The sequence below is a fragment of the Diorhabda carinulata genome, chromosome 12, assembly GCF_026250575.1.
Source record: "Diorhabda carinulata isolate Delta chromosome 12, icDioCari1.1, whole genome shotgun sequence".
In the NCBI taxonomy this organism is placed as follows: Eukaryota; Metazoa; Arthropoda; class Insecta; order Coleoptera; family Chrysomelidae; genus Diorhabda; species Diorhabda carinulata.
The window spans coordinates 3,368,934-3,394,158 of NC_079471.1; the positions used below are offsets into that span (position 1 = coordinate 3,368,934).

The 25,225-nt window shown below is 31.1% G+C and overlaps 2 protein-coding genes across 2 annotated transcripts in view; both read left to right on the plus strand.

Moving 5' to 3' along the window:
* The window catches only part of LOC130900144 (uncharacterized), a 55,318-nt gene extending 30,308 nt beyond the window's left edge, over positions 1 to 25,010 (plus strand). Inside the window, exon 2 of the mRNA XM_057810537.1 lies at positions 21,247 to 25,010. Coding sequence (XP_057666520.1) covers positions 21,247 to 21,855 — 609 coding nt within the window. The 3' untranslated portion in view covers positions 21,856 to 25,010. The remainder of the gene's footprint in view (positions 1 to 21,246) is intronic.
* Positions 3,909 to 6,912, plus strand: LOC130900143 (uncharacterized). The gene has a single exon (XM_057810535.1). The coding sequence runs from the start codon at positions 5,459 to 5,461 to the stop codon at positions 6,779 to 6,781; it is 1,323 nt and encodes a 440-aa protein (XP_057666518.1). The 5' UTR covers positions 3,909 to 5,458; the 3' UTR covers positions 6,782 to 6,912.
* Positions 25,011 to 25,225: the final 215 nt, after the last annotated feature.

The window sequence follows — 25,225 nt, forward strand, 5'->3', positions numbered from 1 at the left end:
AATGTACGTTACCGTTTCCGATTTCTGACTAGTTTAATAATAGACTAGACCAAAAGAAAATAATATAACTTTCAATTGCATCTCACTACGTTTAAACAAGTTTCAAGAGGAGTGATTGCTTGTTATATAATATGATACTTTCATTGATAAAAAGAAGTATATAGACATTTGCGAATAGATTTTATAAAATGTAGATATCAAACTCTGAAATTAATAGATACAAAATAACCTTTTAATCGTAAATTATGTCAAAATAATCTAAGAATTAAACAGAAACAACCTATTATGGGAAGAAACAGGAAGAAAAAATCCAGATCATGGGAATAATCATCATTTTATGTCGACATTGTATGCTAAAATGTGAAAAAAAAATAATTTCTTTCGAGAGATCTGTGTTGAGAATAAGCTGACAAATAACATTTTAATGTCAAGAACACTTTTGTAAGAACTTTTGAAAGCTTTCCAGTGTCTAACTTTCCAGGTACTTTGAATTCTTGGATTCAACTACCAAAAAAATCGTTCACGAACTCAAAATTACTAGTATTCTATCAGTAAATAGCAGATTTTGACTTTTGTTAACTCGGCTTGTAATGATCATATTTGAAACGAAAGTTGAAATGAATTCTCCAACTATAAATCCCAAAACCAAAATTAAACCCATCATATGTTCATATGTGTTGATGGTTGCATCTTCATATTATTTGGAACTGCGTTCTTACGTATATCTACATTTTTTGCTTTTATGCATATGAATGAATATTTTGATAAAATTTTTCCGTTGTTATCAATATTTGTACAAAGTTTACATTGAAACTAACAAAAGCACGTTTAAATGTAATACTTCGATATGAAGGGTGAAAAAAAAATAAGGGAGGAATAGATGAGAAGTTATTTACAGTTGTAAAGCAAATTTCGACTAAGTGACATTCTTTTATTATTGTATAGGTAAATCCCATTCGCAGCGCCATAATTTTTAGTTCAACTTCTCAAGAAATTCACACAAATTCTTGTACAAGATACGAAAGATTTTTTATAGCGAAAAATTTGAATAATAAAAAGGATGACGAGATTCATTAGAATTTATATTGATTTTATGTTGACTTTAGGTCTTTTCGATGTGTTCATTAGTTAATTATGCAGGCTAGACTCTTCAGCATTAGATGTCTACATAAAACGTTATATTTTTTAGGAATATAGAAACGTGCTAGATGAGTCTGCGATATTCAAATTGTAATTAAATGACTTTTACTAGATCTTATTGGAATTAACCTTGACAAAGTGCTGTGGTGAATTCTTCGACAATCTCTCTGTTATTTATTGAGCACTAAGTTATGCAACATCATTATTGATTCATAATCATCTTTTATCGGAACGATGAAAAGTTCAACTATAACAAATGGAAATTTTGATTAAAATAATTAGTTTCTACAACACAGTTAGAATCAAATTGATACTGCTTGTTAATAGCAGTAAAATTAAGTTTTGGGAATACACTAAAATATTTCAATGAACAATTTTTTTAAATCGGTTTTAATAAGAAATAATTGGCTCGATATGAAGATGATTTACTTTGATTACAGTTTTTTATCCACACACGAAATTTTAATAAATCAATTTGTACTTGACAATGATTTTGATTTCTTCGACATTGATATACTTAAAATTGAATAACCTCCGATCTTTTATATACTATAATAGCCAATACCAGTAGATTTGCGAAAAGAAATGGCCACTGAACATAAAATTGATACTGAAAAAGGAAAACTCAAACTACAGAGCAAAAGTTCAGCATAAAGAATGATAGAATAGAAATTATACACAAAAGAAGTAGGAATGCTAGTCATGGGGCCTCAAAACTACAAAACTACGAAAAAAAAACCTTCAACAGGAGTAATCGTTACGAAAAAACAAGAAGAAGACAACCAAAAGCTGTAAGAGAAAATTCAATCTACTAGAGATTATTAGCTTGTCGAAGCTTATGCAGAATTGCTTACAAATAATATTCGTGTTGCCAAAAGGTTTTATTTAAATGAAAAACATGGCAAATGAATTCTGCAGCGATTATGATCAGGATCTGTTATGTTACAAAGTCTAAAGATAATATTTGTTTTACCTATACGATAAATATACCAGAGCAATGAACGAGAAAAGTATTAAGGGGAGGTATTTCATATAAAAATTAGAATAGAACCAGAGCTGTAACACGAGCCCAAGAAGCCGTTTCAAAAGCACTAGAAACAACTGCCTCTAGTGAAAGTTAATTACACGACTTCCTGTGTAGGGGGCGAATGAAAAGAAGAAAGCAGAAACGTACTCTACGAGAAGAATGAAGAACAAAAATTAGCATGAAACTGCAAATAAAGAACGACCATTTCCGATCTTGTGGACTTTAGTATGAAATGCAAAGCAGGTGCCAAATTTAGATACTATCCAAAAGAACAAAGAAATCAGAAAAATAGAAGCTGAAGACCCCTCGAAAGCTCTAGAAACAACTGACTCTAGTGAACGTTTAATTGACGACTTCCTGTGGAAGAAAAGAAGAAGGAAACAAAGAAACAAACACGGAAATGGATTCTACCGAAAAAAAAAACGGATATTTAAGAGAAATTAAGACATCTGATCATCAGTGCGACACCTTCAGATTAATAATTAAATAAAATGAAAATGTTACTGAATGATTAGAGGGAGATCGAGTGGGACACGTACACACTTCTCGAGAAAGAAGAAAAAACTAGTAATAAAAAGATTAGCAGTGAACATTCCTATAATGGACGTAGAAATCTAACTGAAAAATTTACAGTCAAAATGACAGTTTATCATCTGAATCGGACAATAACGATTTTCATGGTAGAAATTAAAAGACAGAAGTATAAGAAGAGAAGCTACCAATGCCACAAAAAATAAAATTATTAGATAAAAATAATTCAATTATAAATGAACTGAATTATTTGTATATTGTACGCATATAAAAATATTTATAATTATATTTATATTATATTATTTTTCATTATCTTGCCTTGTTTAGGGTCATAAATTAATAAAGATAATTGCTAAAACAGAGTACGTTCACCTTCAATATAATAATAAACAACTGCAATTCTTTAATTACTAAACAATCTCAGATTTTTTTACAATTCAATCCGGATATTATTCCATTTGTGATATCAATCATTTCCTCATTAAATATTGAATAATAATTATGTTATTGGTATATTCTGATATCGGCATATTCTTAAGATTATTCATAACAAGTACTTTCGCTAATTCTGTAGATCACTCTTTCCAATTGATAAATATTTTCACTTTTTTTGTTTCTATTCATAAGATAAACGCGTTCTACATAATTCCTCAGTTCTATGATAACCATTTATTATTTTTTATACATCAAAAAAATCCTGTTCCTCATTTAAAATTATCGACTCGCGTTTATTACTGAGTTAATTACGATTTCAGAAGCAAATTTCGCCGCTAACTATCGAATTGAAATAGATACTAAGCAAAAAGATAAAGCGTAAACTTTAAACACATATTTAAAAGTATACGACATATGGTATATATGTTTATGTTAATGATCAAAATGAATAAGTGATCTGGTTACATTGAACACTCCTAATTACCATAATATGCAGGTAGTTTACAATATTTTGAAAGTTCAATCATGTAACACCATTTCCTTGAGGTGGAGATAATTATCAGAAATAAATATGAACATCCACGGAGAAGATAGAAAAAAAAGAGAATCCCATAAAAGAACGATGTGGAGAAAATAATATATATACAAACAAAATCATAAAAACGAGATGATTATAATGAAAATTTGTGGAGAAGACATAGAATATCAAGTACAGAAAGAAATTAGCAGACAAACATACATCAAGTGCAGAAATATCAAAAGGAGAAGATGGCGTAGCTTCAGAATTAATGAAATAACATTATGATTAGTTATTTGATAATACAAGTTTCACCTAGGGCTTCATCCAATTCTATATTTTCTTTTTGCATCTGTCGATGTAACAATATGTTGCTCAGTTATCAATTTTTATCAGAATTGTAGATTTGACAATCAGTGAAGAGTTCTCGGCATTAAAGTATCTGCATGGTACAACAACCAGATACGACGTTTATGTTGCAGTTAGGAAATAAATGATTATCCTTGGAGGTACTAGTAACCTGCCAGCTTCGGTAACGAACGGCACCAAAGGATCCCAGATTGACCTGGTTGGTTTTTTGAGCAATTAATTAAACTGTATCGTTTTCCATGAAACGTTGTGTGTTAAACTACTAGATCTTGAAGGTTTTATTAAAAATTTTATAAATATCTGTAGTTAATTTTAATATGGCTATTTCTGATTATTTTTTTGTCTTTAATATAATTTTTCTCATTTATTTGATGATCTGGTTAGGAATGCAATATCTTTTGAGTTCAATATCGTCAGGATATGCTTAAATTCGATGTTTCTCTTGGTAGAATAAACCATGTGTCTATATTTGCGCTTTTCTTAGGATTATTTCCATTCACGCTTATATTTTCTCGAAAACTTTCTACCTTCGATCATAATTCAATATTATAAATCTTATTAGTTTTCTTGTGATATCATTAAAAACTTTATCCTCTCTATCGTATCGTAACTTGGTTATAATCTATGGACAGTACATGAAATTTTAGATTTTGTTCTTGGTTATTGCTCTTTATTGTATTTAAAGTGAAAATCTGAACCACAGTGTTTCGTCGCTAGCGATTAGGTGTATTATTATTAGGTATATATTTTTATGCTACTTTAAAATGTTTAAGTGGTACAAAGCAAACAATCTACAGTCAATTTTTCGAATTCAATTTCTGAGAAGCTTCAATGATATGAACTAGAACTATGAACTAGATATTTGGCGAAACTATTGAATAATAATCGAATTTTTTACCCATTACGGAAGTTTATATATAAATTCCAATACTAATACATTTTCTAATGTAAACGATTGAAAATAACGACACATCTTTAATTTGATAATAACTGATTTACCATCAAATAGTTTCCATCTCTAATTTTATATCGATACTGTCAATGTTTCGTTATATAGTTTCTAAATAGATTTTTGGAACAGCATGTTTTTCATTTATATATTTTCACAACAGTTATTTAAATGTAAATGAAACTTGGAAAAAATTCAAAATCTCATTTAGACTCAAAGCATGCTCTTCTCTGTTTTCTGTTTTGTAATCAAAGTTTGCTTCAAACTTTGGCAGCCCGATTAAAATAAATAATCATGCATATTTTTTGACATTTCGGCCCGAAACTAAAATGCCAGTAATTATTTCATTACACGCAGCTGTATTTGAATCGATAGAATATATATAAATATAAGAATATGGTTTGTCTCTATGCCAGTATCGCGACAGCAATTTTAGTAGTAGCGGTTTGTTGTGTAGCAAGAAGAATAAGTCCATGTCTATAAATAGAAAATGTCGAAAAGAGGTTCTGCGGCTGGGTTCAGTAAGCGGGGCAGTCAGGTAACAGCAAAATCTGCAACTGGAGTGAAAACTGCTGGACCTGCGCCAAAAAAAGGCCTAGAAAAACCGAAAAAAGGTCTGGAATGGACGTTACCCGCTTTTAGTGTATGCAAAAAACCCAAAACAGGAATCGATTGGGAAGAAGTGAAGAAAAAGCTAATCAGAAGGCAGGCTCCCGAAGGTGAAGATATAAAAGCAATCAGGTTAGTCTTAAAAGAACTCAAAGATAAAACAATTCCTATTCATGACTTCATCAACTTAGTATCTGCATATACTTCTGATAACGGCCATGAACTACGAGAATGTTTAGTTGAGGATATGAAAAATTTTCAAATAATGTGTCGAAAAATTTATCAGACAATGACACAAGACATCAGTGACGTATTGATAAACGACCAATTACTTACCGTTGAATTCTACCAGCAAAAGCATGATATTGGTATAGAAAGAATGATGCGAGCAATCAACGAAATATACGATATGGCTCCAACATTCGATTTTCAAAAATATTACATTTCAAGAGAGAATTATTTAAATCAAATATTACCAATACCTGCCAAATCACAAGAAGATCCTGAAGTTGAACATATATTGAAGAGACAGCAACTTTACCACAGATTGCAATGGTTGAGGAATGAAGGAGAACGTATGTTTGAAGAAAATAAACGGCTGCAAAATAGATTACACAGTCTCAAGCGTCAACAAGAGATGGAACAAATGAACGCATCTCAAGCGGCAGAAGCAGCTGAAGCTAAAGCGGCAGAACTTGAAAAAGAGGAAGAAAAGATGAGGAATACCTTACAACAGTTGAATGTTGATATGGAGAAGTCTATAATCGCTAATGAAGCCGAAGATAGAATAACTCATAATGAAACTACCCTACAACCACCTAAAAAAGAAGATCTCAAGGAACGCAAGAAAAAGAAGCCGAAGAAGAGACCTGATTGGGCAAGTGTTGTTGCCGAAGAAATCGACGTGGCACAAGTACAAGAAGCTGTGGCGAATGAAAATGAATCTATACCTTTGGATACTTCATTAAGAAAATTGAAATTAGACAGTACTCTTGAACAAAGTCGATTAGAAAGTACTACAACTTCCAGAGCAAGAAGCAAAATTTCCTTCAATCCAAAGTTCAATTCCACTGAGATGCCGGAAACTTCTTCGAATGTTGTACAACAAACAAAGATCGAAAAATCCAATATTAGACAACAAAAAGAAAGGCAAAGGGGTAGAGTTAGTTTGGCACCACGTGATACGTGGGGAGGTTATCACTGAGCAGCTACAAATTGCCGTTTGTTGATCTAACCAAATGTACATGTATTTTTGTCAATGATTTATATATATATATATAAAAATATTGTTTGTAATTACTGTTTTCGAAGTTAATTAAAAGATCCATGCTGCAATTTTTCTACTAATAATTTTCTTATTCTACATAGTAATGATAAGTTATGGTGTCAGTTGGTCCCAATAAACAACAAATAAAATAAAAAGACATTAATTAACATTTAAATTGTTAAAAATGTCTCATAGAAGGTAGTGTTAACAGTAACATCATAAAAAAGTAACAGTAAGAGCCTAAAAAATTCATGTGGTGATGAAAGTTTAGAATACTACAGAAAATTTTTGTGTGCAGACTCACAAACTTATCACTTAAGTTTTGAGATCGGCAAGTAAAAACAAATATTTATTATTGGATATTGATACACTTTTTGCATGCGTTTTAACTAATTGTCCATTGTCGATTGTTCATTCCGATTGAGGTACCTCCAAAGTAAAAACGTTTCTTCAGGTGTACAAAAACGTTGACCTCACAATTTATTTTTGATCTGAGGCAATAAGAAGAAACCATTGGGTGACAAAAAAGGACTGTACGGCGGATGGCCCATCGATTCGATGTTTGAATTTTCAAAGAATGGTTCAAAGGAATGACTTTCTAATAATTAGCAAAAAATTGATTAAAAAACAATGGGCAGTTAGATTACAATGAAGGAAATCGAATGTAATACTCAAAAGCGACGATAAAACTCACAAGATACAAAATGTATGTATGTATTGCAAATTGAAAAAGGGCGAACGTTATTTTCTTTTGTTTCCTTCGAATATGTTATATGATTGAAATAAAAATAAATATATGAATAATAATAGATACAAATAGCATGCTATTCAAGTAGAACATCCTCCGACATCCAACAATAACAATTATCGAACTGAATGTCATTCTGTATATGCAGTGAAACGTTCAAAGACAACAATTTCACACAATTTGAGTAAGAATGTCAAGTTCACGTGGAATTATTAGTTATTAACAGTTAAAATTGACCATGTCTCGATTTTAAGTGCTCATTTTGCAATAGTTTAATTATTTTTAATAACAAAAACAATGATTTACATTATGTAATGTATTTATACCATTAATAACATCCAAAGGGCTCGTGAATTGAAGTTGAATTCATATACAATTAATAACTTATTACAGAAAGTTTTATGATTGAGACTTTCATTGTATCTCCAAGCTTTCCAATGCTGCCAATGAATTCGAATGGATAATGACGTAGTTTTAAAGATATTCTCCGATTTAGAAACGCTGTTCTCCTAACCACTTCTTTCTCCAATTCTGAAAAAAGTTTCTGGATACTAAATACCGAAAGATACCGGATATTCCATTGAAATTGTTAGAGGAGCCGTTTGGTTACACCAGCAATGCGTGGACGAGGGCTGTCAACATTTCTATCCACAAATTTCATCTCATACAGCTGAAATCCACTCTCGATGGGAGAAATAATAAAAAATCAAAGATGAATCAAAATAAACAAAAGTTGTGGAGTAGTATCGATGAGCTAATGGGCTACACACCCAACAAATATAGGGAAGTATTTATTGAGACAGTACTCGAAATAAATGCAGTTGGAAACCGAGAGGAAAAAATTATACGGGGCATACACGTCGTTGAGTGGACGTCTGGTTTTGTAAAATTATCAATAGAGCTTAGAGCAAGTCTAAATAAGTGCCTAAGTAACTGAGAACTAAAACTCGCTTATTGAAACTCAACGGAACAAAAACAGAATGTGAACTTTAGCAAAAAGTACCTCCGATGTACAAGGAATATATCAAAAAGAATAAAACAATCAATGTTGTCATTAGCCACATATAAACAAAAGTGAAATTTCATTTTTTTACATTTTTAAGTAAAATGTTACAAAGATTTGACCATAGAATGTGTCAAAACGTTGCCAGAACTTACGTATGGCCAAGCTTCATTCAATATATATAAATATATATAAATTCTTGTTTTTTAACAGCAAAGTAATAGAAAGTGGATGAATTTTTGACTCTTTACCTATGTGACGCACCTCATACAAGGCCAAGTCATAGAGAAACCTGTGATTAGAATTTAAAGAGGTGGAACATTTAGAGATAGAAACTGGATGTAAATAACATATAACTTGACTGAGCTCCTAGCTTATATATACGTGAAAAATAAATTTTTTAATATTCTTCCCATACTTGTATATCCTATTTATTCATGGCAAAAATTAATTGAATACAAACATTAATTTGCGAAATTTTATTCACGTACAATATGTCTGAAAAAGTTGACAACATGCGGTAAACTTTTTAAGAACAAAAGTTATACTTCATAAAAATATGTGCTTTCGAAAATAATAATATTCAGTTATTTACATTTGACATTAGATGTACAGGGTGTCTACAAATCGCAAAAGATTAATAGGATTATTTTGACTTCAAATTCAATTTAAATTTTGCGTTTTTTTAGTTTGTAAAACACGTCAACTTTCACCTTAAATCTTTATTTGTTTATTTAAAATATTTTAGCAATGCATAAATCAGTAATAAATGAGTAATACCCAACAAAATAATATTCTGATACACAAAAATAAACGAAATAATTTAAAATTTAGGTGGGGGGCTCTGACAATAACATTTCTCTTAAGGCAGCTTGACGTCGTGCAAGAAATTGCATGCAATTTTTTCCAAAGTCAAAATTCCATAACCAAATTAAACAAATCCTCCTCCTAATATCAAATTTTATTTAATATTGTATGAATAACAATATTAGGTGAGATGAATAAGAAAAATGTGGTTATCGAGGTTGGAGCCTGATGAACAGGTTGGTTGTTTCGCAAGAAGTAACTTCTGTCTAGAACTGCAACTTGCACTTAATAAAAATGGCACCAAATCGATAATGTTGCAAGTGCGAGATTTTGAATAAAACATTCAGCTGAAATTCATCTGCGAATGCTTTTGATCAAGAAATATTGCGTCTTGCATTGCATTGCACGTTTTATTGCACCATATCAAGCGGCCTTTACCGAAAGTCAGTCTACTAAAAGCTTTCGAGAAAGGAATAATACATTCCATCTAGTTAATATGCATTGAAATTGAAATGTAATTGTAACTAATGTAAACCAAATTGAAAACGTTATTGTGTATCAATTGTACTTCAAGAAGTAGCAAAAATGCAGTTAAAATTGACTCTTGACGAAAAAATTGGAAGCATAAAAATGTACATTTAGCAACAATTAGTAAAATAATGGAAAAATTCAGAAAAAACATCAGTCATGAAGATTTTCAAAACCAAATAATGCTCTGAGAGTATAAAATCCCAAATATTCGATAAGCCACTTTTGATGTAAGTAAAGATGTAGTTGCAAAGATATTAAAATTTAAACCCTACTAACCTCAGTTCATTCATACTCTAAAATCCGAAGATTTTAATAAAAGATTTGGATTTTGTGTTTGGTTCCAAGGGGAGTTAGAGATAATCATACTTTTCGTACGAAGCAACGTTTAGTTCTAATGGGACAGTTGCCGCGTTTTACTGTCGAATTTCGCAACAAATATTGTTTTAAAACAAATGTATGGCGTGGAATATTTAAGCACTTTTTTTCAAGAATACTATAAATTCTGAAAGTTACTAACTAACGAATTTTTGAATGATACAATTTCTGATTTTATGTATAACTTACCAATAATGAAAAGACAACGCACATGGTACCAACATAATGGGGCAACATGTCATAGTACCAGGAATGTTGGAGAATATCTATTGCAAACTTTTAATGGGCGAGAGTATTAGGAAGATTTGTAGAATTTGCTGGACCTGCAAGATCTCCAGACCCAAACCCAACAGACCGTTCGACAATATTGATCTTTTGGAAAGGACAATTCAGGAGCATGTGACGATATTACTCCGGCTGTTTTTAGAAATATAATAAAAGCATTTTCTAAAAGAACAATTAAATGATTAGAAAGAAATTTGAGCTGCATATTTAGTGATAAAAAAGTTAAAACGGATTTTACTTGTTCGTGTACATAAAGTTTGATGTTATGTTTCCGGAATAAATAATTCTAATTACGTATTTGTTTATTTGAGATAATTCTTAACAAATAAATTCAAAATTTATCAATTTTGCAATGAGATAATGAGTGAAGTAATCAGAAATTGCACTTGAACGTAATTTTTAATTCCAATCGATGCCTTAAAATTACATTTAATATTCTGATAACAATATGATCTAATTGCATATTAAAACATAGTTTTATTTTTCGAAAACGATTCAAAAAATTGATATCTGACATTTGCGTTTTACTTTATGGTCCGTGCAGAAATTTTTATAAAGAATAAATTTTTCGTAACATTACAAATAAAAAAGTTTCCCATATATTCCCAACTTCTTAAGACATATTCTATATTATTTTGACATATCATTCACTGTTCCAAGTAAATTCCTAAGAAATAACTATTGCATTAAGCTTAGATTATTGTTATATTTCATCAAATACAATACTAAATGTATGCATCTATTACAGAAGTAGATGTATCTTCAATTCGCTGATTGCAAAATGATTTTTAATAAAATATGTTATTACGAAAGTTTCCCATATATATATGTTATACATTCACCATGTAATTTTTGAACGTAATTACCTGAGAATACAAACATCGAAATTTAGGTTGATTTATTTCAATATGCAATTGGAATGAATGGTTTTCGACGGATGTATACTATATTAAAATAAAATCTTTAAAATTTATTTCATTCTGTTTACTTGCAAATTTGGACCGTTACCATTATAAGAAAAAAATTATCTACTTTTGTTTTCAGGTGTCATAGCCCCAAAATGAAAATAAAACGATAACATTAATAAGAAATTTTGGTTAGGGCGCGGAAATCATCCCTTCAGGTACTTTTTTGCGTTTAAAGAACCAAATAATTGTAATGATTTTTCAGTGATTGTAATATTTAAATTAATCGTTAAAACCTAACCTACAATACTTCTCTACAAAATGAAATCCAATCACAAACTGGGGTTGCTGTTATCGAAAACTCTTCCATGGTTTTTTCTTGACGAAGTAGTCGACAATAAATAAAATTAGTGATGTTTCTACATACAGTTTGTATATCTATTTTATTTATTCTCGACCATCTCATCAAGAAAAAACCATGGAAAACCATTTTCGATAACAGCAACCCCAGTTTGTCATTGGATTTCATTTTGTAAAGAAGTATTGTAGGTTAGGTTTCAACGATTAATTTAAATATCTCAATCACTGAAAAATCATTACAAATATTTGATTTCCGCGCCCTATATATACAAAATTTAAACATAATCGGAGGGGTGTAATCTAATCTAGATAATTACCGAAGTATTATTAAAATGTACTCTGAAAGAAGATGAAAAATAAATACATTCTGTACACGTCTAAGCAGCAACAGAATCTTGTGGTCGATAACAAACTGCTTGTAGCACTTCGTATCAATCTATCAGAGTCAATAGTAAACCAAATATAATATTATGAACTCGTCAACTGACATGAAACGTGAAGCCGGTCTTGTTCGATAATGTTAATAGAATATAAAGTTTGGTGGATGCGCCGAATACAAATTCCTAGAACGGTTATAAAGATTTGTATAGTTTTTATAAGATATTTGCATCGTGTTGTGACTGTCTTCACTCGGACAATTTTGGATAAGTCCTTTTTGGTTTTTTTGCGGCAAATTAGAAATTTGTAGGAGAAAAGATTCTACAATGTGAGGTTAATATATATATAAAATTAGTCTCTAGCAGCCGTGGAGTCAGTTAATAATCGGATCTTACAGTAAACAAAGCGGAATAGCAAAAAGTAAACCAAAAGGTGGATTTTAATTAATTGTATAAGGGTTTAGTAATAAGTTAGTGCACAGTTGAGTGAATTGTTGATTGTTACTGGATAATTTAGTCGATAGTAATTAGTTTATTGTATTTAGTGTTTAAATATATAAGAAAAACGATACAGAATTGGGATTCGGCGCTGTCTAGCTGCTCTACCATTATTTGCATCAATATAAACTGATCCAGAGTCAAAAGAAGTGATAGTGATAGATCTACCTTCCTCTTCAATATATTAGGAACTGATTTGACCTGAGCGCCTATCTTGAAACTAGGTGGTTACGTCTCGATTTACTAGTTGGTCTAAACTGATCCATTTTCCTACAAACGATCTAATAGTACCATACAAGTTTGCTTATTTGAAAAATTTATGGACTTATTCACTTTCACGTATTTGGACATTCTAGTGCAATCAGTAGATTTGTTCATTATTTTTTTATGCAATAAATGATTGATAGTAAATTATATGAAGATTGACAGCTATTAGACTAATTTCTATTAATATTATCCGATTAATCACCTGGGGCATCAAATAAATACCAATCAATTCAAGATACGATGCTTTAATAGTTAAAAAATTATACTTATCAATCAATATTAATATATAATAACATTAATTGTTATTTTCTGGTCGGCTTTTATGATGATAACGACTTTTTTCGAGATTTCGTGAGACATACGAGGATCGTTCCAGAAGTACCTGGCACAACAAAGAAAACACAAAAATTTTGGAGAAAAATATGTTTATTTTCCACCACAATCTGAAAGCTCCCCAAAATATCCATTAACTACTGATATCGTCTCTTCATCTTTGACCACCAAGCCATTTTTTTATATTTGGGAACAGAATATAATCCGAGGGGGCTGAAAGCTTAAGATATTTACAAAGTACTTCTTGAAATACGATGGTTCTTTAATATGACAGAAATGAGATACCCAGGAAGTTATTAAAGAGTATACCATTCGTGAAGCTTTTATTAAAATTTGTGTCTTCATTATCGAACAATATTTTAAAAATACTGGAAGCTTGACAGTCACAGTTGGAAAATTTCACACAAAATATGGTTGGAATAAATTTATTTGAATAAATTCAAGAAGCTCTCCACGCTCACAAAATTCAAATAACAACTGAAGCCTAATGACAATGTACAGCGAAGAAAGTTTATTGAATGAATTATCAAGCATCAACATCATCTTTATTTGTTTGTTAATCTCCAAAATAGCCCCTTTTGGAGTTTTGCGAACCCACATGGGATTGTCAAAAGCAAATGCATCAACAACGTACCCTGTTTGGTGTCCATTTTGAATTGGATACATAAGTAGACTACACTTTTTTGTATAAGAAACTGATCAAGCAGCAACAAGACAGTGCAGCATGTCATACAGCCCATGAAACACTTCGATTACTGCACGAGTCATTTCCAGGTATTCTCTCGTTTCGTTGTACAGAATTTTGGGACATCTATTACTTTAATTTGACACTAGAAAGTGATAAAAGATTACTGAAATTATATGAAAGGTGATTGTTTTGCATCATGATTAAAAATTTGTCATTCTCGTGAGACAGTCCAGTCTAATACTGAAAAAGTCCTTTAGTCTTCTAGCAAAACAGTGATTCATCTCCAAATATTCCAACCAGGAAAAAGAAACACCAGAATATTTGTTATATGGTAATAAATCTTAATATCCTATAATTATATCACTGGCTATTATAATAATATCCTTAATGTGGACATTGATAAAATTAATATAAATTATCTTATCTCGTAAAAAATGAAATAAACTACTACATTTAGGCTAATTATTTGATTAAAGAGTACATTGTATAATTAAAATTTATATAAAAGTTCAATACGTACTCTTATATATTATATCAACACATAAATTACCTTCAAGAAATATCCTTGCACGATTCTGCAATCCATAATCCTTAACCTCAACATATACAATTAATTTATAAATTAATAGTATCAAATATTTGAAAATGATATATAATGATAAGCTGGAATCGTTGATAGATATGAAAAAACTTCACCTAACTCATATTGGTACAAATTATTATTCTACAGTTATTACCTGGTGTGAAATATTAAAAATAAGTATTTATACACCCGCTAACCCGGCGAATCCTATTTCGATAAAGAAGTAATTAATCAGCAGATTTAATTCTTCTTCTTTGGCCAGGGATTTTGATGCATACGTTGTACTCTCCATTGAAGCATCTTGTGATAGATGACATACAAAATATCACGTATAATTAACCTTGGGAAAAACTGGATTCTCTAGATTCACACCACAAATGTTGAAAAATTGACCTTTTGATTTGTTAATAGTCATGGCGTTGCGTTACAGAGTTTTGGTTTGTTAATTTTTCAAAGCATGATAACTACAGATCTAACCTTTAGTCTTAAATTGTGTGCTGGTAATCCAGTCACAACCAGTTAGATAAGTACTTTGAATGTCCAGTTAAGTCCTCGTTCTTCGATAATGTATGTACAAAATTAGGTTATTTAAAAACAACCATTGTATTTTCAAATACGAACGCAGTGATCATTGCTTCAATCGTATCGAAACGCTGCTCGATTCAAATCAGTATTTTCAGTTCGCTCACTTTGCTCTGGTGATTGAGAATTCTCCAAGTGCAATTTCTTCTTCTTTTTCATTCATTATATTCGCAATATTTGGAATCCTAGTTGCACTACGGCTCGGAAAAGATTCGATCAACCGGTCAACTTCAAAACTCTTAATCTCAATCATACTTAACCATGGATAATAAATGATACTGTAATGTTTTTTTCTTATTTATTGACACTATTACTATCAGTGAGGTGAACACTTTATACTACACTTAACTAACTTATTTAATAATTAACTTCATCTATCTGTATATCTTTTCCGGTACCTCCGTACGTACCCATGAATTCTTAGAAGGCAGGATCAGGGTCTTCTTGTAAATGGTTTCGTTCCAGCTCCTTCCTGTCTGTCATTCTTTTCTGGTTTTTCATTGAGGATCTTATTTATGCGATAGATGACATTATTGATTCTTTTTTTGATTAAGTATGGACCTTCCCAGGATTTTTGTAATTTTGAAGAAAATAACTTTCCTCGTCGGATTGTGCAGCCATACTTTATTCCCCTTTTTAAAACCGCCGTTTGTGGCTTTCAATTCGCATTATTTTTTTATTTTGTGGCTGGTAACTTGAAGCGAAACAATTTGTGTATGTCGTCCATTCTTCTTCTCAATTAGATCACAATCTTTTCCCGCTAGGTCTTCTCCAGATCGACAGCCTAATCCTGGGTCACAAGAAAGCCTCATTTCACATCTATATACGGGTGATTCCGTTCTAACTGTGATATTCAATGTCCTGTATTGTTTTTTTGTACTAGTCATTAATTAATAATCAATTAATAAAAATTTTGTGTTAATTGAATAATTCTTAAGATATTTAAACATTATTTTTATACAATATAACTTGCCACTTAAAGAAAACTTATACTACATCACTTGAATGTCAGTACCGTGTCATGTCCATTCCTAGAATTTACCGATAAATTATTAATTTTTTTTGTCGTAACAAATGATTTAAACTAATTACCTTATAAATTCTAATGTTTATGATCAAACTGAGGAAAATTGATGCACTTGTTGTTTAATATCTTAAGTTACCATGTCAGTACCGTGGATAAATGAGTCAGTACCGTGGAACTCAAAATCCGACATTTGTGTCTTGCTCGTGATACTTTGAAGTTGTAGTAAATTCCTCTTAGAGTTTTATTTTTACAGTAAAATAGATGAATAATATGCATAAAAAAGTTAGAAAAGTTAAATTTTAAAATCTTGAAATTTTGAATACAAAAAATCACAGTTAGAACGGAATCACCCATACACCTATTATTTCGAATTTTACGATTCGAAATGTTGGTTTGCCGTTCCTCAAAGGGGAAAACAACTACTTCCCTGGCTAATACCACGAAGAATTTTGAATTACATCTCCTCCGAAGAACTGAATTTCATCGCCAATCCGCCGAAATTGACGTTCCTAACGGATCGCATTTACAAGGATAGGGTCGTATCTACTGACTAGTTTCGACGTTGTTGTGTCTCTTCTGAGGGGCGTAACAACCTAAAGGTTTATAGTTATAGCAAAAATATTGTTTGCATTTTTGTTGATAAAAATTACTATTAGAATCTTCAAAGTTATGAATCAAAAATGGAAAGATTTTGACTGTTTCTTGGTTAACGCCGTTTACATCAGTAAGATTTTTATATCTTACATACTAATTTGTTTCAATTAGTTGTAAAATTTCATCGGTTTATACAGTAAGAAACCGACGACCAAATTTCCACTAAGAAAACGTTAAAACCAACTATAACCTCAAATTTCTAAAACGTATCTATTAAAAATAGAAAAATACTTTTTAGATAAGACATTTTATATTTTTAGAAATGGAATTGATAGTTTTATACGATATTATTTACATTTACAATGTGTGAAATTATAATTTCACGTATTCTCGCTCTCTAATTTCTCCATTGACCTGAAAATTTGTTTTTTTTTTATATTTGAGGTTTTAGTGGTTGATAAATATTAATTTTCATTATTGTTGCATTATCGAAGTTTAAAAACAATTAAAATATTCTATGAACTCTTACAATTTTAGGTCGACCACACAATAATTATAAGCATAACCATTTAAAAAAAAAAACCTTTGTAACTTTCGAATGAATATTAAGAATTTCAATATATTTGTTCAGTTGTCTTTGTAATTGATTGTCTGCCACAATTTTTGTTCCAATATTATTTCACCAAACGTTAAAACGAAGTAATTCTCCTAGAAGAATATCCGTCCACTGTTTATGTTTCTTCTTCATCGTGTTAATTTATGAAAGTAAGAACGAATTAATAATTTTATATGCCAAAAATTTGAAAACGCCTTAGTTTCATCCAAAAGATGTTTTATATATGAATTATTTACTGGAAAATTCACAACTTGTTAAAAAATTAGAACATTAATTTTATCAGTTTCGTAAATCTTGTCTAGGTAATTAAAGAACTACATAATATGTTATTTAACCATAAATAGAAGCATCTTGAATTATGTAAGAAGTTCTCTTTATCTGATCTAAAATCTTAGTGGATGAGCATTGTTTTGTTTTTATTAGAAAGTATTTTAATAAGATAACATATTTTGGGGGCACTTATATGTTGATTTTACAAATTATTATTAATTCAACTCCATATATTGAATTTTTACAAAGTGCTGTTTTTAAATACAAACAATGACCTAACAGATCCTGCTAATCAAGACGATTTATATTATTATATTATGATCAAAGTTTCTAGGTGTATCATGTAGTATTGAATTTTGATCTTTATTGAAATATTTTTCGATCTTTTTTCATAAAATACAGCAATATCAATCAAACATATCAATGTAACGTACACTTCTTCTTCAATATTAAATTATTAGTGTTTACAAAAAAAATATCAAACCTAACCCAACCTTTTTAGCCCAGCTGACTCCAATAAATCCTTACCATTCAAACCTATTTATGCGTTACGAAGTATCCTTGAGATTTACAGATATAACACCAAATACGCTTTTGACTCCATCTTTCTGAATCGAACTACAAGAACTCGAGTTAATATGGACACCTGGTCGAAACCAGTGATCCTTGTGCATTAGAAAATACCATGCCCATATCAATCTACAATGATGTTATTACAAAACAGAGCTTCAGAATGAAGACATTAAAACAAATCGTATTGGTTCATAAAACCGTTTCTATCATAAGTTTGATATACCGACTGCAACATTTCAGAGTTAAACCTTGCACCAATTCTCCAACAAATACCAGGACAATTGATACTCATCCATTTTACGACTTGAATGGTTTCTCATCTGAATTCCTTTCCAAAATTCCAAATCAGGATACACATAATTGAGGGCAAACACAGCTCTGGATTGCTTGCACCCGTTTGAGATTAATGCACAGTTTTTCAGCTTTAATTCGTCTTAGGAAGAGATCCTAAAAAGTCTGTTGTATACGCAGCACCAGCAGTCGATTCAAAGGGATGTCCTCTTAAAAAATCAACGCAACTTCTTTTGCGTCATTTGGGATTTTTCCTCCTCCAGATCCAACCTTTTAGCGCAAGGTCCCGTCTTGTTCCCATCGCTTCTTCCCTCTGGCTACGGTACTCACATTAAAACCTAGATGAATTGTCTTCATGATAGATAAATCAAATTAATTATTTAATCATCAGTCACTGACAACGACAGTGACATTGGGTAGGAGCTCTGATTTACGTAGACAAAATGTAACTGTATGTTTTCTCAATCAACAGAAGTATACATCAAAGTTTAGGTTCGTTCTATCAAAAAACCGTCCTTGGTACGGTGACGAGTCTGCGCAATAGAGAGCCAACCGGGCGATTACTGTTTCAGGAACGGTCTTTTCGATTTTTGGTTGATAGCAAGTACTGTTACAAGAACCGTGCATAGCCGGAGATTGCGCAGTAAATATCATTTGAACGCGTCCGATAACCGTTCCAAGTAGCAAGTAATCATCAGATTAAAATTGATTTTAGCTCACACAAGGAACATTTCTCACATCAACAAAAAATATGTAACATAATTATCTGGTATATAAAATCGACATACATAGTATAAGTTACGTAATGAACAGTACAGCCGGCTTAAATAATTAACATATATTATTATATCTTGTCAATAAGAAGTGGCATTTATTTGTTTACTATCAATGTCAATGCCGGTTAATTAGGCTGAATAATAATGAATTCAATTTGTTTTTATATTGTAATATTCACTTATGCTAATCGATTAATTTTTCTTTATTCCGTATGTATAAATATTTAATGAAACTATGGGTGATAGAGGACAGGAGGAAATGTGTGAAATAACGGTGGCGCCACATTAGCATCAGGGTAGATTATTCCTTAAATTATTTATTGACTTATCCAGGTTTTCAATTCTCAGAAAAGTCATTAACCGATTATAGATAAATATTTTCGACGAGAATTCTTAATAGAAGTTGAAGGATTTCAGTTTATTACAATCACGTACAACTACGTCGTGCCTAAAGTGCGAATTTATTATTGGTCTCTTGAATTTCAGAATCAGAACGAGTACATCTAATTGACAGGAACGTCTCCAATACTACGATGGAGCTAATATCATTCTTATGGTTCCGTTACTTGAAATTTAGGATTATTATTGCGTAGGATGATTTGAATAAGTGCCCTCTACAAATGCGAAAATAGTTTTAATTCATTCGGTCGATTTCAAGATACATATTTACAAAGATTTAAGATATATTTGCTAACTTAAAAGATTCTTCATAACTCTCATCCTATTCTTTCCAATTATACAAAGTGATTGATTAGTGTGACTAAGTTCCGTGCCTCCTTTTTCCTTTTTCCTTATTAGTTCTCGAGATATTTCTGTTAAAACTAACGAATATTCACCTATACGAAAAAATCGTCAAGCTCCTCAAAATATCCATTAACTGCCGACATTACCTCTTCATTCTTGGAAAAATCTTTGACTACCAAGCTATTTTCTCAAGTCTAGGAACAGAAAATAATCCAAGCGCACTGATTCTGACGAATGGGGTGCATGAAATAGCTAATCAAACTCAAATTCATTAATTTTGGCTATTGCAATAACGGATGTATCAGCTGGTACATTGTTTTCATGAAACAACACTTTCTTTTTAGCCAATTTCGGCCGTTATTGCTTGATTTCTTCGCACAAAGGTTGCAATAAATTCTCATGATACTCGCCGTTGATAGTTTTTCATTTTTCAATGAAAATTATCCCATTTTCATGCCAAAAAATCGACTCTATGACCTTGCCTGCAGATGGAACGTTGTTTTTCTTCTTTGGAGTTGGTTTTTCCTTTTCATTTCATTGTTTTGATTCGGGTATGAAGTGATGGAACCACGTTTCAACCATGGTTATGAAATGACGCAAACATTCGGCTTTATATTCGGGGAAACATTGCCAAACACCGATCTTATGCACAGCTTTTCATGTCCAGTTAATATGCTATGTACCGCACTTTTTCAAATGCCTACTATATCTGCTAGCTCGCACACTTTCAGTCAACGATCAACCAGTACCGCTTCGTCGTTTTTTCTTCAACATATCTGGAGACGTCACCTCATTTGATCGACCACTACGATGCTGGTCTTCGCAGGCCTGATTTAAACTCTGCTAACCAATATTTTACTATTGATAACAAAGCAACAATCTCATTCATAGTAGAATCTAGTTCAGCTTTCAAATAGAACTATTGTATTACATAAAGATGACCAATTTTTTCCATGTTTACCAATTCTCTAAAAGCGTTCACTATGAATTTTTAAACTTGGAGCTCCTCCGTCTCTAGGTCAGACCAGGTACTTCTGGAACCATTCTCGTAGTTGTCCTTTTGAATCAACATATATAGGGAACAGAATTCCCACATTCATTTGAAAACATTATTCATCAAAATCAGTAGCTTATTTGATTTCATTTGATATGTTTTTGTTTTCTTTCAGGTTGCTTTCCTTTGTCTGATGACCTTACCTTCCACACAACCGATAACGGTAACATTCGGAACGAAAGAAGGCCCCATCGAGCCCAGGCAACCAAAGTCACCGCAGAGTCAAGAAAAACCCGTAGAATACAGGAACCCAGCTCCAGTTTCCGAAGAAAGAATCGACATTCCCAATCCAAACACGTATAGACCGCCATTCCCTCATCAATACAGAGAGAAAATATATTCTTATAAAGCTCCTTCAAATTTAATTTTAGGAACCCCGTTAGATCAAAAATACACCCCAAGCATCTCCAAGTATCATTATTACAAAAAACAATTGCAAAAACTTGATTCGGGAGTAGATTACACCGGTCCGCATATTTTCGAAAAACAAGAATACGAATTTTATCCTAAAACTATACTCAGCCCATCAGTTAAATACAACAAACCTGTTTATGTACCTTTGACTGATAAAAACGGTAAATACGTTCCCGAAATCGGAATCATTTACTCTTCAGGTGTGAGATATTATATACCTCAAGTTGTAATTGTTAATTCTAAAGAAGTCAATGATCCAAAAGACGAAAATTCCGTGTACGATGTCGAAGACGCTAAATATTACCAATAAAATAGTTTAGTCGAAATTTTTTCCAGTGCCAATAATTTTATTGATTTGTTTTTATTTTGACATAAACACAAAAAAATATCGATACAAAATTATCTACCCATACAAATATTTTTGATATCACAACCATAATTGCTTGTGGGTTTTATGTACATCAAAGAAAAAATTTTTAAGAAGCTAAAAATTTTTAGTTTATTTATAAACATATAGAATAAAATATGTGTACATCCACCCACCCTGTACGCGTTCGTTTAGCATGCGACAAATCTTCTTTTTTTTTCTCATCCTGGCTCTAGGTTGTCACTCAACCTCTTTCTTGGTCGACCTCTACTTCGTGTTCCAATTGGACTATTTTTACCAGTCTATCGTCTGTTATTCCACTCATTTGTTGGTTCTTACTTTGTTTTAACATTATTAAATGATTAAATTTTTCAATAAAAATCCACAAATTACCGAGAACAAAGTTACTTGGTAGCTCTTACTACCACCACGTATCCATATTCTTCAATCCTGTTGTTTATCATCATTTTTAATGTTTTGATCAATCTTCTTCAATAGCCACCTTCACCTGGGGGCTAACATATGACCTTGAACCATTTCTTAGTATCATACCATGGAACAATGTGTTTAAATTCGGTAGTTCTCATCGATAACAAGTGGTTCTACCCTATGAAATCGGCGTTTGCTATTACATTATATGAAAACTTTTTCTCTAACATGTTAATGGTGTTATTGATTTCAAAAGCCAGTCGTTGTTGAATACAGGCCTTCGCAAATATCAGTAACAACTCTTTATTTCACAATTTAAGGATAAAAATATGAAAATTAGAACAATTTATCATTAATTTCAAGGACTGCTTTTATTCATACATTTCTTCTTAATCACGGTTTTGATTTAATGTCTTTTCTTCTTAATGCAAGTAATACTAACAATGTAATTTCACTTTATCTTTACCGCTGTCGTTTATTCTTGAGAGTCCTTTTTTGAACTAGAGAAACCAATATAAAATACGATGTTAACCACAATAATACTGTCCGAGTTTGCAGCAAGTCCTGATGTCGTTTCGGTCATGGATAAACGGTCATCTATGAACTCTTCTTCGGTAGATGTGTTCCAAATTTATTTTCTGGTATATTACCAGAAAAATAGTTCTACTAGTACACCTATTTAACGTCAGGAAAAAGTTTCTGCTCATCTGTGATTCAGGTATACAGCACAATTATATATCTAGTTTCTTTGATAGTTATATCGAGAAATCAATTTAATACCGACATCAAACCATTAATTTTAATTACCACGCAATAAAGTTTCGATTATAATCAATAAAATACAGAATATCATTTGATTTATTGTGGTCTCGATGATCATTTAGTGGTTTTTTGTGAGGATAAAAACCAACATCGAGCTCTTGATTGAAAGTCCTAAAACTCCGCTTGTTTTTTTTAAAACTTTCAGATTATTACACGGTTGTATACTTTCAAAACGATCAGGGTGCAGCTTTGGTATTTTTATTATTCTTTACACAAAATTTCGACTAAATCCAAACTTATTTAATATTGCAACAAAAGCAAATAATGTTGATTAATAACAGCTTGCTACTTTGAAATTCTCATCTTTTGAGTCGCGCCCGAGAAATCGATACTATTTGGAGCGACTAGGAGACTGGGCGAATGAAGACGAACGTCCACACTCTCGCACTTGTGTTTGCTCAAATAGCCTCGTGGAGAAACTGGCTCAGGCTTATATATATTCAAGATTAGGAAAAAACGAACTAAAATATTACAAATTGTCTTTTGTGAAAATTGAAGTAGTTTTTTCTGCATACATTCCATTTTATTTTATAATTTTGAAAATAGTTAGTTGATTTCGTGCAATTATTGTACAAAACATTTCTTTTAGTTACAATTAACATGGAGGAGTCAAATTAAAATTTCCTGTTTCTCATTTTCATGATATTTCGTGTTTTTATTATTCTTTGCACAAAATTTCAACTAAATCCAAACTTATTTCATATTGCAACAAAAGCAAATATTGATTAATAACAGCTTGCTACTTTGAAATTCTCGTCTTTTGAGTCACGCCTAAGAAATCGATACTATTTGGAACAACTTGGAGACGAGGCGAATGAAGACGAACGTCCACACTCTCGCACTTGTGTTTGCTCAAATAGCCTCGTGGAGAAACTGGCTCAGGCTTATATATATTCAAGATTAGGAAAAAACGAACTAAAATACTACAAATTGTCTTTTGTAAAAATTGAAGTGGTTTTTTCTGCATACATTCCATTTTATTTTATAATTTTGAAAATAGTTAGTTGATTTCGTACAATTATTGTACAAAACATTTCTTTTAGTTACAATTAACATGGAGGAGTCAAATTAAAATTTCCTGTTTCTCATTTTCATGATATTTCGTGTTTTTATTATTCTTTACACAAAATTTCAACTAAATCCAAACTTATTTAATATTGCAACAAAAGCAAATATTGATTAATAACAGCCTGCTACTTTAAAATTCTCATCTTTTGAGTCGCGCCCGAGAAATCCATACTATTTGCAGCGACTAGGAGACGAGGCGAATGAAGACGAACGTCCACACTCTCGCACTTGTGTTTGCTCATATAGCCTCGTGGAGAAACTGGCTCAGGCTTATATATATTCAAGATTAGGAAAAAACGAACTAAAATACTACAAATTGTCTTTTGTAAAAATTGAAGTGGTTTTTTCTGCATACATTCCATTTTATTTTATAATTTTGAAAATAGTTAGTTGATTTCGTGCAATTATTGTACAAAACTTTTCTTTTAGTTACAATTAAATTGAAATTTACTGTTTCTCATTTTCTTCATGATATTTGATGAATAGTTAATTGTGTTGACTGCTATAAAGAAAATGCAAAACTAGATGTTTTCTAAATTCATAAAAACTATAATTTTTATTCTAAAAAGCATACGTTGAAATCATTGTTCACAAGAAGATTGAATTGAGTACGTAATTATCATTTTAAATACCATCTGTTAATTGAAATACGTAATTGCCATACCTTGTTTGATCTTATATACCTTTTATGGATTCTTGGATACATCATTTATATAGGAACGTGTCACTTGTATAATATTACAATTGTATATATTTGTAATAAATTAAATTTTAATAAATATCTTTGTGTTTTATTCCAATACACGTATTTTTTTTAAATATTTCCTCATATTAGCAACAAACAATATTTGTGAAAACAAAATTTATTGAACAATATACTTTTCCAAAAATAATTTTTTCATTCATCATCTATTTTTCAGAACTTTGTGATAATTTTTTTATTTTTTTCTCGTATAACAATTTTACCAATGTCGATCATTGCTTGTCTTCATGT

Excerpts from the sequence above, each read along its gene's own strand:
- LOC130900143 (XM_057810535.1), top strand. The coding sequence starts at position 5,459 with ATGTCGAAAAGAGGTTCTGCGGCTGGGTTCAGTAAGCGGGGCAGTCAG.